Source organism: Micropterus salmoides, unplaced genomic scaffold, assembly GCF_014851395.1.
Source record: "Micropterus salmoides isolate LMB-PRFRI ecotype aquatic unplaced genomic scaffold, ASM1485139v1 Ms_hic_scaffold_11, whole genome shotgun sequence".
Classification (NCBI taxonomy): Eukaryota; Metazoa; Chordata; class Actinopteri; order Centrarchiformes; family Centrarchidae; genus Micropterus; species Micropterus salmoides.
In genome coordinates, this window is record NW_024040152.1 from 8,068,605 (window position 1) to 8,086,720 (window position 18,116).

At 40.6% G+C, this 18,116-nt stretch overlaps 2 protein-coding genes across 5 annotated transcripts in view; both read left to right on the top strand.

The window, feature by feature from the left end:
• Positions 1 to 9,798, top strand: part of otud7b (OTU deubiquitinase 7B) — a 40,596-nt gene extending 30,798 nt beyond the window's left edge. For 2 of the 4 annotated variants that reach the window (XM_038710677.1, XM_038710679.1), the window contains exons 7-12: positions 733 to 839; positions 1,288 to 1,415; positions 1,885 to 2,034; positions 2,610 to 2,727; positions 3,614 to 3,692; positions 4,568 to 9,798. In XM_038710677.1, coding sequence (XP_038566605.1) covers positions 733 to 839; positions 1,288 to 1,415; positions 1,885 to 2,034; positions 2,610 to 2,727; positions 3,614 to 3,692; positions 4,568 to 6,058 — 2,073 coding nt within the window. In that variant the 3' untranslated portion in view covers positions 6,059 to 9,798. The remainder of the gene's footprint in view (positions 1 to 732; positions 840 to 1,287; positions 1,416 to 1,884; positions 2,035 to 2,609; positions 2,728 to 3,613; positions 3,693 to 4,567) is intronic. The other 2 variants (XM_038710678.1, XM_038710680.1) reach the window with 2 other exon arrangements.
• Positions 9,799 to 13,944: 4,146 nt separating this feature from the next.
• Positions 13,945 to 18,116, top strand: part of mtmr11 (myotubularin related protein 11) — a 36,943-nt gene continuing 32,771 nt past the window's right edge. Inside the window, exon 1 of the mRNA XM_038710682.1 lies at positions 13,945 to 14,465. Within this exon, the coding sequence (XP_038566610.1) occupies positions 14,409 to 14,465 (57 nt within the window). The 5' untranslated portion in view covers positions 13,945 to 14,408. The remainder of the gene's footprint in view (positions 14,466 to 18,116) is intronic.

Consider the following 18,116-nt stretch of genomic DNA (forward strand, 5'->3'; position numbering starts at 1 on the left):
AGGTGGTGTTTTACAGGACTGCATTATATTTAGAGGTGTTTCTAATATTCCGTACGTTTAATTTATATAATATTTATAATATTCGTTTAAGATTGTGTTATCATCACCCTACTGTTTAACTATATTATCTATAAGTGCTGGTACTCTTGATACACTTTATCAAAACCCTAGAAACATTCTACAAAGGCAAACAGTGGCTCTTTAGAGGCTTTTTTTTTTCTCTGCATGAAAGCAGGCATAACATCACACTAAGTGTGTTTTCCAAAGTGGTTGCAGACAGCGTGCAGACACCTACAGAGGACATGCCACACGAATGACTGCCTAATGTTCACCCATTCTTCAGCAGCTACCACAGAGGTGTGCTTAAGCAAATCACTTAAACCAACATTGCTCTAGTGGAGCTGCACGACGGCTAGCATTCGATGGCTATGGATGCACTGGGAAGCTTTCTTGTCTGAATGTGCTGTAGCTGAAGAGGGACGTTGATTCTGAGGAAAAAACGTATTAATAAGCAGTTTCCTTTCATAAATGGAGGTTAAAACATGATGTTGATGAGGGCTGTGTCACTCTGTGTACGACACAGTGATTTGTTAAGGCTCCAGTTAAATTTATTTCCTCAGTTGTCAGTATGTAACCTTGTGGTAAGACGCCATAACGTCAGTGCATGCTTTTGTGACATTTGACACTCCCTCTCTAAATGGCAAATGCGTGTGTGTCCTTCTTTCTCTTCAGTCTGGTCTGGTGTACACTGAGGAGGAGTGGCAGAAAGAGTGGAATGAACTGTTGAAGCTAGCCTCCAGTGAGCCGAGAATACACTACAGCACCAACGGCACCAATGGGTAAGATCTGGCTCTTACAATGCAGGGACTGTTAACTCGACACACAGTCACACTCATGATTTTATTCATGAACAAACAACTGTGCTTACAATCAGAACTGAGTGGCTGGCCCTCATTTTCAATCGGCTTCTTGTTATAGCAAGCATAATTTCAATGGGTTAAACATAATGGCAATGCTCTATAATACAAACCCTTAAGTCTGAAGTGGTTTGAAATGTTTTGCAAGTATCTCTCAATATTGTTACTTTCATTTATTTATGAATTTAGTGTTTGTGGCCCTACATTTCACAAAAGTCTACATTTCACATTTTCACAAGTCATAAGGAATCCATTAATAAGACAGATAACACATTTACTGCCTGCTTGAAATTTTGATTCTCTCTGATTTTGCAACACTATAAACAATTATGTTTCTGTTAATCCAAAGCTGCGTTGTTGTTGTCCTCAGGGCCGAGTCCTCAGATGAACCAGTGTATGAGAGTTTAGAGGAGTTTCACGTCTTTGTCTTGGCCCATGTCCTCAGAAGGCCCATAGTGGTGGTGGCCGACACCATGCTGAGGGACTCTGGAGGAGAGGGTAATACACCTAATGCCTCACATTGCATTCATCAGATAATTCATCCTCTTTTTTACTTAACTGTTAGTGACTGATGACTTGCCTGAGTTGTCCTAATTAAGTAACACCCTATTTGATATCTCAAGCAGGTTAAAACAAACCAAATACTGTGACCCAATTCTGTTCCATAAAACAAATGTGTGTTTTTCTTTACAAAAAGAAACCTACAGCACTCTGCCCTGTGAGGGAACTGAAGCAACAACCTTAATAAACTGATAACTGTAGTAGCTGTTAATTTACTGCTGAGATACTTCAATGTACTGATATCAGAGATGACATCAGGGATGCAATGGAATTAATGCAACACTCATAACTGACTGAAAAGTCGGGTTTGGATATAGGATTAGAGATGAAAAATCAAATCCTCCCAGGAGAGAGTGCTGAAGTCTTACTTTTCAGGTGTTTCAATTTCCCTGTTTCTTTCCCCTAGCCTTTGCTCCCATCCCGTTTGGAGGCATCTACCTGCCCTTGGAAGTGCCAGCTGCCAAGTGCCATCGCTCGCCCCTGGTGCTGGCATACGATCAGGCGCACTTTTCTGCCCTGGTCTCCATGGAGCAGAAGGACAGCTCTAAAGAGCAAGGTAATGCACTGCAACATCTAAATACTGATTGTTTTTTTTTTTCTAGCAGCCTCCTGTTAAGCTGTTGACATTTTAAAGCTACAACCCCCAGCACATAAGGCACAGTTGCTGAAAAACAAAACTCAAATAATTTGCAATAAAATGCATAACACTAGTGCCCAATTTCTCACTTTACAGCTTGGTGCCGTTGCTTGATGGGTCAGTTTTTTTTTAATATTGACCGTAGTGGTTTATTTAAGAATGGTGACTAATGGCTGTTGGGCTTTTGCATACATTTGTCACTTCTGTAGCTCAACACCAAGGAAGCTAGCAAGTGGAAGTGTGTGTGCACAAATTATAAGTTTTCCTTGAAATTCTAGACATTGCCCAGACAGTGAATTGTTTGCCAGTCTAAAAATATCAGATTGGGCCATCCAAAAACAATATTGGGTCAGACCCAGCAGCCGAGATGTTAAAATAGAAAGTGAAATAATTCATTGCACTCAGAAGTATTTCTGTCTGCAGACAATCCAGAGTTCTGGATTAAAATGTTTTATCATTTTTCTAAGAATATTTTTTCCCTCCATCTCTACCAGCAGTTGTGATCCCTCTCACTGACTCAGAGCACAAAATGCTGCCTCTGCACTTTGCTGTGGACCCTGGGAAAGAATGGGAGTGGGGCAAGGATGACACAGACAACGTGATGCTGGCAAGGTATGATCTCCTTCTAAACACTTACGCATTTACATCCAGTTGTGTTCATCAGGTCAAAAGCAGGTGCCTTTTACCAATGACAAAACAAAACTAAGAGTGGCACATGTTCACTTGCATGTCATTAAAGACAGCTGCTGTCCCTTTAGGACAGAGTGTCAGTGTGTAGGGATTGACCCCTGACTCCAGATTAGCGACACTCAGTGCCAGTGACAATAAGATTAGCTCTAAATACCTTCTATGAAAGGACCAGGGGAAGGAGCACCGAAATAGCAGCTCAGTAAAAATAACCCCCCCGCCTTATTTACGTCAGATGATGACACTGTGGATGTCTTATTCCAATGAAATGGTGGGCAGAGATAAAATTACATGATGGCTGGTAACTGTTTGGAAAAGGTCATTGAGTTAAAAGGCTAGTGCAGAACAAGAATGCATAACAGCAAAATGGTTTTGCTATTTACTGTACCATTTAGAGCAAAATTATCACTTGTTGTTAAGCAGCAGCACGTAAATCTCAATTCAGTCATCTTATCGGTCTCCACTGAAGAAGAGGACCAACATTATATGGTATACTAGGTTAGCGACCTTTACCATTATCCCAGTGAACAGTGTATTAGTGTAACAGAATAAACCTCTGTGTTGTATATGCGATTACAGTATGTTGTTATCCATATTCATTTGGATCTGTTTTCTGTGGTTGCACATTTACCTCTGGTATCATGGTTTAGTCTCCAGCTTATGACTGTTAAGTACCATCTTACAGCAAGAATATTATTACATTTTAACATAAAATAATATCAACTACCCAAGCAACAATTTACAACAAGCTCCAGTCTTGGACTACTCTTGCTGAGGTTTGATATGTTTCTCTCTCTCCTTCTTCTCCCAGTGTGGCTCTCTCTTTGGAGGCAAAGCTCCAGATGTTACACACTTACATGACGGTCACCTGGCTGCCCCTGCCCTGTGAGGTAAAGATGAAAGTCCACACATCCATCGTGAGTCATGAAGGCTGGTTGAGGACTCATTCAGTATTTTTCAAGCCAAATTGAACTTTGGAATGAAAAAGAAACCATAACTTGTAAAGTGATTTCCAGACAGATGCCTAAGCGATTTGTAGACTTAATGTATTACAGTTGCTTGTGGTTAGTATTAATTTCCCACACTTATTATAAATAGGGGCAATTTTATTTCCTTTTCAGACCAGTGTATGTGAATACAAACTACACTGGGCCATTCAGGTCACATCATGCAAACACTGACAAAGGTCCTCTTGTGTGCCACATGCTATCATCAGGGAGCTTGGGAGGACAAGTTCATAGCAATTTCATGGTTAATCTGCAGGGACTGGTGGCAATACAGGAATCCCTGTATTAATATATAATTTAAGGGGATTGTTCTGTTTAGCAGTGCTACAAGAGGATAGCTGTGTGTTGGTTATTATTGCTGAGAAATGGGGCATTCTGTAACTGCTTCTTGTTTGAGATTAGAATACTGCGTCATCGTGTGGGTCATACCATTTTCAAATACAGCCATCTTTATTTTTCTGCTTCTTTAACATGTTTGTAGATTTAAAAAGACATTTGGAAACTGAATCATTTGTTTTTCTGCGTTGCTCTACAAAAAATAGCTCTATGAATCACTCTTTTCACATCTTTTATATCTTGTGGGGATTTTTCTTCAGCCATGTGCCTGTATTGTTTTCCAGAATGTTATTCTGCTTTTTTCCCATTTCTTGTGAATTTTCTTTTTCATTGTAATTTGATTTGTAACTAATTGGGGCCTGAAGTACATGTTTCCATAGTTTGTTTTCACTAGTTTGTGTTTCTGCTTTGTTTCCTTGCAGCAAGCCCCTCTGGCCCAGCCCGAGTCTCCAACAGCATCGGCAGGAGAGGATGCCCGCACGCCTCCTGACTCAGGAGAGTCAGACAAGGAGTCAGTCAGCAGCAGCTCCAATGGCAATGGAGACACAACCACAGGATCAGCGGTCAATGGAGGCGGGTCCTTGGCCAAGAACAGCTCCTCCTCCTCCTCTAGTTCCTCTAGCAGTGGATCAGCAGGGGTGGGAACAGGAACAATGGGGAAGGACAAAACCAAGAAGGAAAAGGACAAGGATAAAGACAAGAAGAGGGCAGACTCTGTGGCCAATAAGCTTGGCAGTTTTGGCAAGAGCCTGGGCAGCAAGCTGAAGAAAAACGTGGGCGGACTGATGACAGGAAAGAACGCTGGAGCTGGAGGTGTCAAGCAGGAGGGTGGGGAGAAGAAGAAGGGCTCATTTAGGGGGAGGAAGGGCAGCAAGGATGGCTCACCTTCAGCCCACGCCTCAGAGGATTCTGGGAAAGGCTCCCCCTCCTCAGGTAGCGAGCGTCTCAACGGAACGGGGAGCAGTATGAGCAGCAGCGGTGGGAGCAGTACTGAGTGTGATACCTACAAGTACAGCGCTGATGTCAAGGTCAGCCTGGGCATCCTGCGAGCTGCCATGCAAGGTGAGAGGAAATTCATCTTTGCCAGCCTTCTCACTACGAGCAACCGGCAGCCCTTCCAGGAGGAGATGATCCAGCGCTACCTTAGCGATGCAGAGGATCGGTTTCGGGCTGAGCAAGAACAACAGCGTCGTGATGCAGAGAGGAAGGGTGTCACCAATGGTGTCCAGCCACATAAGAGGGAGACAGTCGGTGGTACAGATCTGACCTACCGGTCTTATGAGGCCAAAGAGGAGCTGTCAGAGAACACGTCACCTTCTTTCAACCAACTCAAGTCCTCTCCTTTGAGCCCCTCTATGTACTCTGGTGTTGTGCCCATCCCCCGGGCCTCCTTCATAGACCAGCCTCCTGCTGCAGCACCCCTCACCCAGCACCTTCATATGCACAGCTACATGGATACTCGGCGCCAGCTAGCTGGCGGCTCTCCGGCAACCTCCTACCCCGGCCTCCCCTCTTACGCCACCCTTCCCCGGCACTGCCCCACAACACAGGGTCCCTCCCATCCCCAGTACAATAACTCACAAGGCCCCACCTCCCTGAGTCCCTCTCGCCTTGCACCCTCATATCCCCCTGAGTTCGACCCACCAGACTACCCTGGGTCTGAACCCACTGGTGGGAGTTACACCAACGGTTTCCGGGACATGCGCTCCAACCTAGACTCTCGTAGTGGGCAACTTCCAGTCAGACACTACTCACTGGGCAGCGCTGGTGGTTTGGCCAGCCTGCAGTCGAGCCGCTGTCGGACACCCAGCTGCACCTACTACGGACACCCCGAGACGGGCAACTACTGCTCTTACTGCTACCGGGAAGAGCTGAAAAAGAGGGAGACAGAACCAGCCATCCACAGGTTCTGAATGGACCTAGCTATGGCTTCAATTTGACGAGTGGCCTTTTTCAGTAAATAGAATAATGGCTAGGGCAGATCAGCCTCTAAATGGACAATAGAAAGGCACAACCAGCTCCTTCCGTTTTATAGCTGTGTCACTTCTTGTTTGATTAGACAACCTCAGAAAGTGGCAGTCGACACGACTACAGAATACACAGGGTGGTTTCTGACTGCTGGGGTCACATGTTAGACCATAGAATTAACTGACTGCACTTCTGTTAAATTTTGCTGTGGCTCTTATGCAGGCGTTATGTATGAGTGTGTTTGTGTGTGTGAGCTGCGGGCTCTCCTTTATCAGAGTTTAGCGCCTTGCTACTGTCTCCTCCTAGTGGAGAGAATGTATATGGCAGGCGCCATACATAACACTCATCAACACATATACAGTATATGCACAAAAATACACTAAGTCAGACTCACACTACTTCATACACAGGGATGCAAGCATAAACAAAGAAGGCATGGGTATCGCTACTCCAATTGTGGTCTGTGATAAAGTTTGGATTGGTCAATTAAGGGATGTTTGAGCATTTTGAAGTCACATCTGGAAAGGGTGATTTCAGTGTTATAAGGATTTTACACTACTGTCATTAGATGCTTGCGTCATTTGTACCTCGGGAAACAGCAGATTGAATCCTTGTTGAATTGCTTTTTCGTCTGTCACCATTTGCATAATGCAAATTGAAACTACCGTGCAATGCTAATGATTAAGCGTTCTGTGGGCTGCTGTGGTGCTAATGTTTGAGAATGCAAACACATAAATGTTCATGCATTTAAAACAACTTCTCTGCACTGTTAGTATTATCTTCTTGGCAAAACAAATATAACTTAAAATTTCACTTTTTTGTCCAATTCATATAACTATAAATTGGATTATGAAGATGACAAACTTTTGAAGGTTAAATGCATTTGGTCACATTATTGACCAGACCTTGTAGAACAAAAACAACACTATGTTAAGATGGTGTTTCTAGAGCCTGATCCAGAGTGTTTCATATATTTGGTTGTTTCTCTGTCTTAGTTGGGTCTTCCTCTTTCTGTAACAATGGTTGGCATTGAGGTATTTAATTATTGTGACCAACCTAGGCATGCAATACTTCATACTACAAAGTCAAAATGTCACATCCAGCACAACAGATTTTGGAGACACCCGTCATGTGCATAACATGTTGTGTATGTTATTGAAATGTTACTAAACACATTTGTGGATTTCAGACAAGTAAATGAGCTGATTTGCTATTAAACATATGACATAAACTCACCCTAAAGCATTGAGGATTTCTGCAGTTGTAACCGTTGTCTCCAGAGTCTGTTTGCCTGATACAATGTGACGCATGCACTTTTGCTGGATGTTGATACCTAATAACACTGACATTGTATTGACAAATTCTTGTAACAAGTGAACATGCTCATATGGTTAAGAAATGTGAAAAATGTTTAATACAATCTCATGATCACACAAAAGGTTAACTTCAAAGTCATACGTTCATGGAGTCCTTACAAATAGGACATCCTAATAGTTATTGGTTTGGTCGCCCACTACTGAAGGCGGTTTCTTAATTTCTGGCATTCGTCCCGCCAAATCCAGTTGCGTTACCTCTTTTTGCACAAATTCAAGCACTTTCCTGATGTCCGTAGATACAAAACTTTTTACTGTTTTTGAAGTGGCCTGACTGTTGTCCTTTGTTCATCTCTGCAGAAACTGCCACCTCTGTTCATGGGAAGTCAGGGGCACAGGTCAGAAGGGTTTCTCTAAAGGATTCAGTTACTGTAGAGCTACAGCATTTTGGTGCCAGTGTCACCGTCTAACTCAGTTTCCTAGTTGCCTTTTTCAGCATTTTGTTCTCGTGGCATCACAGTCCAGTTTGTATGTTGTGCAAGATGAACATCCAAGTATCCACTGCTTGCTTCATGGCCTGCAGTTTCTACTACTACTGCCCCAAAATTTCACAAAGTATTATGTTTCAGTTGTATGGAAGCGATTGGAATATTGCCATTATTCTTCTTAGTTAGGCATATCAACTAGTTGATACAGCTTGATGTACTTTTTGAGTTTTCATTATTATAATTTCAAACCCAAGGCTGTTTAATTTGTACTAATGTCAAAATGACTACTTAAATTTGTTATTATTTCCACTGTGATAAGTCATGGTGAGCAATTTCCTTTAAGGCAGTGTGACTCTAGTTGCCCTACTGTTGTTAGTCAAATCTGTTCTTTGGCATTAAGTCTAGAAAAGCACAATTTAGTATGCAATTCACTGCCTTGCCCTGTTGAGGGCACTCTTGTTTTGTTTTTAACTCAGTGTTTGGAGCTTACCCCCCTGACCCACACTCAAACTACAAACAAAAATTACCAAAATATTGGGGAATACTTTTCATTAATGCTAATTTAACACTATGTAACACTATATTACAATATTGTCTATATTGCAAAAGCTGGTCAAGGAAGAAGGGAGTCTTTTTGCTGTGGATTTAATGTAACACTAGAGTTTTAATGACAATAAAACACTTAAATCCAGCTATTTCCCAAAAAAACATTTGCATTTGCTGTGTTTATGTGTGTTGACGTGTGTCCATGCACTGGCATTTTAATTCAGACAAGACCCTTGAAGTGTTCCCTTACTTTGGGAAGGTGGTGTTTGTTTTTAAAAATGTGTATGTGTGCATACTCTCTCCCGCCCTCCAAAGTAATAATTTGCTTACAAAACCACTTTATTGTTATTTTTGCAATGAAACGGAAGCCCTCAGAAACATGTACAACATCAGATGTTACAGGCTACAAACACTTTTTTGTATTTAAGAAAAAAACAGTCAGAGGTTGTATAAATATGTTTCGAGTTATTTTTGTAAGCCCAAAGTTTTACAGTGTTTTTAAAAGGGTAAGAATGTATATTGTTGGATATTAAAACCGGTAATGATGATAAGCTTGTAAGAGCCTGGATTTGGGGTAGAATTTATGTTTACCAAAAAGTGACATTTTGGCAGTTGAAGGTCACTCTCAGACGGGCCTCTTGACACTCGAGGGTCTCTCATTGCAAACTTATTTCCTCAATGCTGACCTAACAAATACCATTTGAGAATATATATTTATAGTGAGATTTTTTAATAGGTTTCCTTGTGGAATGTTTAGTTGCGACATTTTAGGATGTTCTTTCTCACATGGCTAATTGTCTTGCAGTCTGGCTTTTTATTTGTTTGTTGCTTTTTTGATTTGTACATTTTGTTTACTTTTTTCTACAACCACCAATCCGTGCTATGCTAAAACATGACAGTAATGTTCTTGTTGACCCAGCTTATTTCCTCCAAACAAGAAGAGAAATGGCTCAGAATTAGTTTCGCGACACAGCTGACCCTATATATTTTTATATATTGTACAACACTGTAACTTCTGTGTGAACAGAATATTCATCATCAGTGACATTAACATGGAATACTTCGAGTTGCATGGGACTGGAACTGTTGCATGTAAATGGCAATCCATTTTACCAAATTTGTGCATTATTTTAACTTGATTTCAGTTGTCCTGGTATTTTGATTTGTTTTTATTTCTTTTATTGTTTTAATGTTTTTTTGAGAGGAGAGTCCTAAGGCTGTGTGACAGTGCAATCTGGATAGAAAGAACATCAGATTTTATGTTAGGTTGTTATTATTATTATTATAATTATTAATTTTTTTGCACCGTTTGAATAAATTCTCATTGTATTTCAAGAATGCTATGCTTCCTCTCTTTTCTGTTTAATATGAAAAAAACTTACTTTAAGCTAAAACCACATGGTCACCAATATGGGATTTATTCCATGAAAATATAATTGACTGTCTAAACATGTAATGACATACAGACGGTTTACACATTTTAAATTTATACCATACATTAAGTCTCAGTACTAGGCTGAAATAGGTTGGAATTAAAGCTGCAACAATTTGTCAGATGACAGAAACATAATCGACAATTATATTAAAAAATTACTAGTTAATACATTTTCAACAAATATGCCAAACATTCCCTGGTCTCAATTGTGAAAATTTGCTGCATTTAATTGTCATATGGGATGGTAAACTGAATATCTTGGATTTTGAACAGTTGGTCGGATAAAATGAGCAATTAAAACACGTTATTATAATAGTATAATACATATAATATTTAATAGACCATGCAAATATTATTGACAGATAATTCAAAAATTACAACAATCATTAGTCGCAGCCCTACTTGGAATTGACTACATTTGCTTTATATCTGAAGCCAATTCTTAAAGTCAGCTTGTTTAAGGTTTTAAGGCAGTGGTGTGAGACTTTCGTCTAACTGGACAAAGTCAACTGCAGTGTTACTGTTCTATAGTTCTTATGTCCCTGTGTAGGGCAAGGGAAAACTACCTAAATAAGTTTATTGTCACCATTCTTATTAAAGTAGAGCTGCAGACATAAGAAAACTGGAAACATTTCAGTGAAATAGAAACAAATGAAAATAAAGAGGTATTGTGAATTTGTTGTCTGCATCATCCTGTATTACCCTAACTTTGTTGCATTATACATCGTTGAATATCTCCAGCTCAGATGATGCAAGGTCCTGTGTCTGGGACTGTTTTATGTATTAGAGAAATCGGAGCCCCTTATGTAATATTGAACAGTTTCCCATGTGGTAAAAAATCCAGACCTCTCTCTATTATAGTTCACAAGGACACCATCTCCCCACCTGTCCAGCAGGACAGATTGTCGCTCAGGATTATTCAAAGTTTCTCTGTTCTCGCTGAAAAGGAATTTGTTCTGAATTGGCTTTCGGTATTTCTCTGAAAGAGAGTTGGTGGTTTCTTTGCACAAGTTTGGATGAGAGCAGAGAGGAGCCAGTCCCCGATCAGACCAGCTACAGGATCGGAAAAAGGTACTGCTGACCAAAAAGAGGCTTTAGCTGGTAAATTAACAGGATTATTTTGTTTTTGTTTTGTTTTGCGGCCTTGAAACACCAGAAGGGCAAGAGTTGAATGGTTTTATGGAAGTTGGCTTACTGGCTCAGCTACTGCTTCAAATTAAACCCTCAACAATGAGTTGCCTAAATACAAAGCCAGAGCACAAAAGCAAAAGTGAGTCTTTCATTCATCTAACTGTATGCATAAAGATGTCTTTCAAAATCAAACAGGTCAGGCACCTACCATATGATAGGTAGACAAACTCGGACATCATGATGCACATACATTACAATACAGTCCTGAGGTACGAGAAACCGGGGATGGTTGTAACATTTGACATTTCTGTCTGTATCTGTGAGCTTATTTAAACCAGTGCATTCAAAATGTGATACTAACTGGTTACATGTGTCTACTATTAAATGGTGCAACTGTGTGTGTATCTTACACATTTACAGTCAGTCATTGTAGTGACATGATAGTAGTGAACATAGTACATATATAATACAGTTTAACAAAATGTACAAATGTGCACCAACTGAATATTATTGTGTGTGTTTGTGCTTGTTTGTCTTGCATCGTCACAGTGGTGATAGACATATGGCTCTCCTGGAGTGAAGGCTTCATGGGCCCACAGAGAAGCCTACAGGTCTTACACTAACATTTGAACATAATTATAAAACAATTAAATATTACTGTATGTCAGACATACAGTCTCCTCCAGAAGTATTGGAACAGTAAGGCAACTTCCTTTGTTTTTGTTGTTCACTGAAGACATTTGGGTTTAAGATCAAAAGATGAGTATGAAACAAGAGTTCAGAATTTCAGCTCTCATTTCCTGGTATTCACATCTAGATGTGTTAAACAACTTAGGACATATCTCCCTTTGTATTAGACCACAGCATTCTTAGGTGAGCAAAAGTAATGGAACAACTAATCTTAAAATAAATAACATTTAGTATTTGGTTGCATAACCCTTGCTTGCAATAACTGCTTCAAGCCTGCCTTTGGGTCATTGTCCTGCTGCATGATAAACTTCCTCCAGATTAGTTTCAATGCATTTCTCCGTAAATTGGCAGACAAAATGTTTCTGTCCACTTCTGAATTCATTCTGCTGCTACCATCATCAGTTACATCATCAATAAATATTAATGAGCCTGTTCCAGAAGCAGCCATGCACGCCCAAGCCATGACATTACCTCCACCATGCTTCACAGATGAGCTTGTATGCTTCGGATCATAAGCGGTTCCTTTCTTTCTCCACACTTTGGCCTTTCCATCACTTTGGTAGAGATTAATCTTGGTCTCATCAGTCCATAAGATTGTGTTCCAGAACTTTTGCAGCTCATCTCTGTACTTCTTTGCAAATTTCAGTCTGGCCTTGCGATTCTTCCTGCTGATGAATGGTTTGCATCTTGTGGTGTGGCCTCTATATTTCTGCTCTCTGAGTCTTCTTCCAACAGTGGATTGTGATACCTTCACCCCTGCACTGTGGAGGTCGTTGGTGATGTTACTTACTGATGTTTTGGGGGTTTTCTTCACAGCTCTCACGATATTTCTGTCATCAACTACTGTTGTTTTCCTTGGCCGACCTGTTGGACGTCTGTTGCTCAGTACACCAGTGGTTTCTTTCTTTTTCAGGACATTCAGCACACATTGTTGTGCTTGCTATGCCCAATGTTTGTCCAATGGCTCTGGTCGATGTTCCTTCTTTTCTCAGCTTGACAATGGCTTGCTTTTCTCCCATAGACAGCTCTCTTGTCGTCATGTTGGTTTATCCTCTTTAACAGGAAATGCAGTCTTTATAGGTTTGAACCAAGGATGAAAACTTAGCCTAGTCATGCAGAGCTATTTAATGTTTGGACAATCAACCTAAGAGGCAACACCTGGGCAACAAGAAACATCTGTCAGTCACATGTTCCAATAGTTTTGATCACTTGACAAATGGGTGAGTTCAAACAAAGGGTGATATGTCCTGAGTTGTTTAACACATCTAGATGTGAATACCAGGAAATGAGAGCTGAAATTCTGAACTCTTGTCTCATACTCATCTTTTGATCTTAAACCAAAATGTCGTCAGTGAACAACAAAAACAAAGGAATTTGCCTTCCCGTTCCAGTACTTTTGGAGGGGACTGCATATAGAAATTCAAAGAAAACATAAATACAACTAAACATTTTCATTGTTGTTACAACTACAGACTCTAGCCAAGCACTAGCTTACCTTCCAGGACTAATGACTAAACTGGTCATATGCAGAATGAATCAAGTGATTGATAACTTGTTCCTAATTGGAGAAATTGGATGTCATATGTCTGTTATATACCAGACATATGATGGATTTTTAAAATATTATGCATATTTTTACAGATTAAACTACCTGATAAACTATTGATGCATTAGTATTAACAATCCAATAACATAAAATAAGAAAAGATAAGCCTTTAATGATCCCCAGAGGACACTTTCGGGTGTGGCAACAACACAAGGACAGTCATGAGTACAGATAAATAGACCCAAATAAAGAATTAGAAATATATGAAATAAAAAATATAAACTAGGTATACTAGAGCTGTTAAATTAAAATTTGCAAGGCAAGCAGTATAGCCAACATACAATTCCCACGACCAGTGCTATACTTAAATATATAACACAACACAAGGAGTACCTTTAGTTTCTATAGTGTAGGTGATATGTTGCTAATGGTACTTTACTCGTGCTTTTTGTTTGTGTTATTGTGTAACTTCTTCCACCGCTGTGTAAAATGTCATTGTTGATTAATGGTGAGTTCGAGGGGTTTAGTGAAAGCGTTGGAAACTGACCTCTTAATACTTTCTGTGTCTGTGCTCAGCTTCTAGTGCGTAAAATAAAGAAATTTCACTGAGAGTTTGGGACTCGCCAGCTTTTTCGTGGTCAAGGTGTACTGGCCCTTTAAGAAGCTCGACTGCTTAGCTTTCCCCCCATCAACAGTGTGTGTTTCACTATGGCGAAGGAATAAACAAACACAGCGCAATGATTCGGAAAAGGAGCAGTAACGGTGAACACATCTCTCCGTTTGTGACTAACACCAGTAAAAGATATTTCAGTGGCTGCTTCATCGGGGTGTGCTCTTGTTATTTGTGTGGTCGGGACACGGATGCTCAGTGCGAATAGCGATGACAAGAGCGAAAATAGTTTGCTTGTCCACACTGAACACCTCAGCTGTAGCAGCCGGTGAGACAGGCTAACCGTTACAGGACTCCGGACCTTTCTTCTCTTTCTGACGGATTTTCTACGGCTAAAAATGGAAAGAGGAGAACACTAACGTTAACCCAGCGACCGTTAGCTTATAAATTAATAACAGACTTATTAAAATTTTCATTAAGTCAGCTTTATTTCCGTCGTATTTTTCTATTTAAGTCGAGCTGACCTGTAGTCAATAATGTTGACAGGATCCAAAACCACATTCAAAGTGCGGCAAATGCTCCCAGATATCAAGGTAAGGTCAAAACGTTATTTGGCAGGCGCAAGGTTAACGTTAACATTAGCTAACGCTAACTAACCTAGTGACAGACTTGTACAGCACTAACATTAGCTAGATTTATCCCGTTTTATACTGTCGCTTAAACTGTTGACTGAGCTATAATTTGAGTTTAAAAAAATCCAGCCCAATATAATGTTATTTGAGCTTTTTATTTTCTTTTTTAAATGGATTGCAGATGTCCAGTTTATAAGCTTTTGGTTATGAAAATGCAGCGCTTGGCTTGTTCCTTGGCTTGCTCCTGTATTTCATCTTCTCGGTGTGGGACTTGCGTTAGTAAAATCTTTAGAATGAAGAGCGTAGATTATGTCATTTTCAGCTATAACGTTATTGTGATTTGCAAGCCCATCAGATGAGTTTAGTTAATTTTGCTTTCTCAGTGCTATAACGTTAAACTCATCAACACTCCTCTTGTGATTAAACACCAGAGAGGCCAGGAAGCAGGCAAGATGTCAAGATGCAGGAAACAGTCATTCACAATGCAGAGCTATAAATGCACATTCAGGTAGTTTGCAGCCTGGCTGAATTAGAAACCTACAGCCCTACTCAGTGTGTGAATGTGGACTGTCTTGTGTTATTTTTGTTCACAGCTCAGGACAGCAGCTTTACAGGAGGAAACTGCACAGGGCTGCTGTCTCCTTCTGTCTGAACAGGGAGATGCATAATTACTGCAAGCATACATAATGTCACTGTCTTTGGCTGCATGCCTTACACAAGACCAGTGAAGGGGTGGTGAATCTTAATCACTTCTCATGACTGGGGGTTTGCCTCATGTGGGATTAAGTTGTTGTACACGAAGACAAATGATGCAGACGATCATCATCTCCCGAGAGCTGTGCACTAAATAATGCTACAATGAGTTGCTTTGACATGCTAAATATGAAATCCTTGTGCTACTGCATTTTAAATGATCAGTAAGATACTTTCCCCCGTTTAGGAGCACCTGAGAGGATATAGGTTAGATTCATTTGATAGACAGCACAAAGCAATGTGTACACATAGTATGACTGTGTTCAGAGTTGCTCATTCCTTTGGGAACAGTCTCTTGGCACCATCTTTGTGTTGCCTGGCTTTTTGTCTCACTGGTTATTTTCAGCAGCCGCAGGGGGAAAACAGTAACAGATGCCTCTTTGGTCTGCCCTCGGGCGAGGCTTGCATGTGGAGTGGGGGTGATGTGCACTGCACAACATCTGGCTGTTGCCATGGAGACAGTAGTGTTGGGAGGTAGAGGGGTTTTGAATTTGATTACCTTCGAATGACACTCTCAGAAACCATCAAACCAATGGAATCCCATGTGTCCAAATAGAATATGAGAATGTGGCTGAGCCTAAGATATGGTAATGTAGAGTAGTAGGCTGTGTAGATTATATGCACAGGCCACCTACACACTCTTGTGGGTTTCACTTCCGTGTGCATGTGCTAAAACAGCTTTAGAAAACTGAATCTGATCCTGGACTGTATCTGGACCAGATGGCTTTGCAGTTTGCATCTTCTGGAGAATCTTCTCTCCTTTAATCACAGTCACCCAAGCCATTTTGGATGGCATTAACTATGATAGGGCTGCAACTAATGATTATTTGTATTATCATTTAATTTGCAGATTATTTTCTTGATTAATTATTTATTTTACAAAAAGGTCCATCACAATTTCCTAAAGCTGAAGGTGACATCTTCAGATTGCTTGGTTTGTACGACCAACAGTCTAAAATCCAAAGAGATGTGGTTTACAGTCACATAAAATAAAGAAAAGCAGAAAATCCTCACAGTTAAGTGACTTAAGCTAGGACATTTGGTAGTTTTCCTTGAAAAATGACAAACCCAAGGGGTATTAAGCAAAAAACAACAGCAGTATATGCATGCTACATAAGGATGCCCAGGCCTGCATCTTGACAGGATAACAGGCTTATTCAGGCTTATTTTGGCTGTGCCTGTCCCCTTGAGTTCACTCTATCTGCATCTCCCAGCCAGCTTTGAAGCAGTCAGCATGAAAGGCACACAGCACAAAGCTCCACAGAAGCAAACATGCCAGAGGAGGGATCATCTGAGCTCTATTCAGTGAGGCTGAAGATCCAAGCTTGATAGGAGTGGGCCCAAGCAGTACAGTCACCCACGCCCGCTCCCATAGGACCCGGCCGTCACATTCACGGCCAGCCTCTGAGATGCCAAAGCTCCCAAAGAGCACAACAATGGGCTCTTCTTAACGCTAGAGCAGATTTATGGTCCTGTATTGATCTGCCATTGGGTGATAATTAACCAGCAACACTATTCAAGAGCAAAAGGGCTAGGTCTTGAGAGGCTAGGTCATTTGCCTGTTGTATGTCTCTGATAATCTGACTCGTGGGACCTGAGTTGTCAGAGTAGAGCTGACTGTCAAAATGATGTTTCATACAAGAGATGATTATGAGCTGCTGAAAATGTTCAATGTTCAGCATTAGATTTTCACTTAAGCCATTTAGCTGACACTGTCATCTGCAATGATGTACTGCTGGTGATAATATAAGGGGCTTAGATACAAGTGTGCTCCAGAGACCAAGAGAAGTGTTGCTGCTGATCAACACATTGCCTGTTGTGGGCATCAACGTGATCTTTTGGTCACAGAGTGGTCTGTCTAGCCCACCAGGAAACCCTCATGCCTATTTAAAAAAGAGTCCCTGAAACATGTCAGGGCTCCTTTTACAGGCAGTGTAGTGAGTAGTGAGTGATGAAAAGTTGCTGTCCGGCCAGCTGCACTTGTACTTGATATTTTTTAATTCTGCTATTACTCGGCTTGGAACATCTCTTGTAATAATTTTGGGGATCTTTTCATTTAATGTCATCATCAGATCATAACTCAATGTGTCTAATACTTTGGTTTATGACCAAATTCTTGCAAAACTAATGTCATTCCCATCAGCCTCAGCTGTACTTTGCGTTCAGTGCTAATTAGCAAACGTTAGCATGCTAACAAACTAAATGTGATGGTGGACATGGTAAACACTAAGCCTGCTTGACATCAATGTGTTAGCATTGTCATTGTGAGAAAATAAGCATGCTGATGGTAGCATTTAGCTCGACGCACTGCTGTGCCTAAGTACAGTCTCACAGGGATGCCCGTTAGCATGGCTGTTGACTCTTATTAAACTACTATCCTCCTGTAGCAAGCTAATTAGTTTTATTTGGCTTCAGATGACCATTGAACCTTCCTTTACTGACCTTACAACACATGTGTAACTCACTGTTAAGAGGAGGTGGTACTGTAGACACAGATGTGTTAGGAGACAATTAATTGCAAATCATTCAGCAGAGATGCCATTAAAAGAGCTGGTAATTATCTGTGTGTTGTGCGTCTAGAAGTCTAGACTGATGCTTTTATAATGAAGGACAGATAAGAATGCAGGCATTGCAGTAACTATTCCCTTGTTGCCAGACAGTCATGGAAGGTTTCAGATTAAAACATTACAACAGGGAGAGCTGTGCTAATTGCTTCAGGCTTTTGCAGGGAAATGGGTTAAAAGCTGAATATTCACTATAGTGTGATGCAGAAATGTTCGCATTAAATTTTAACCATCTGAATTCCCAATTCATGAAACATTGATTTATTATTTCACCCTATATGTCACAATCTGTTTC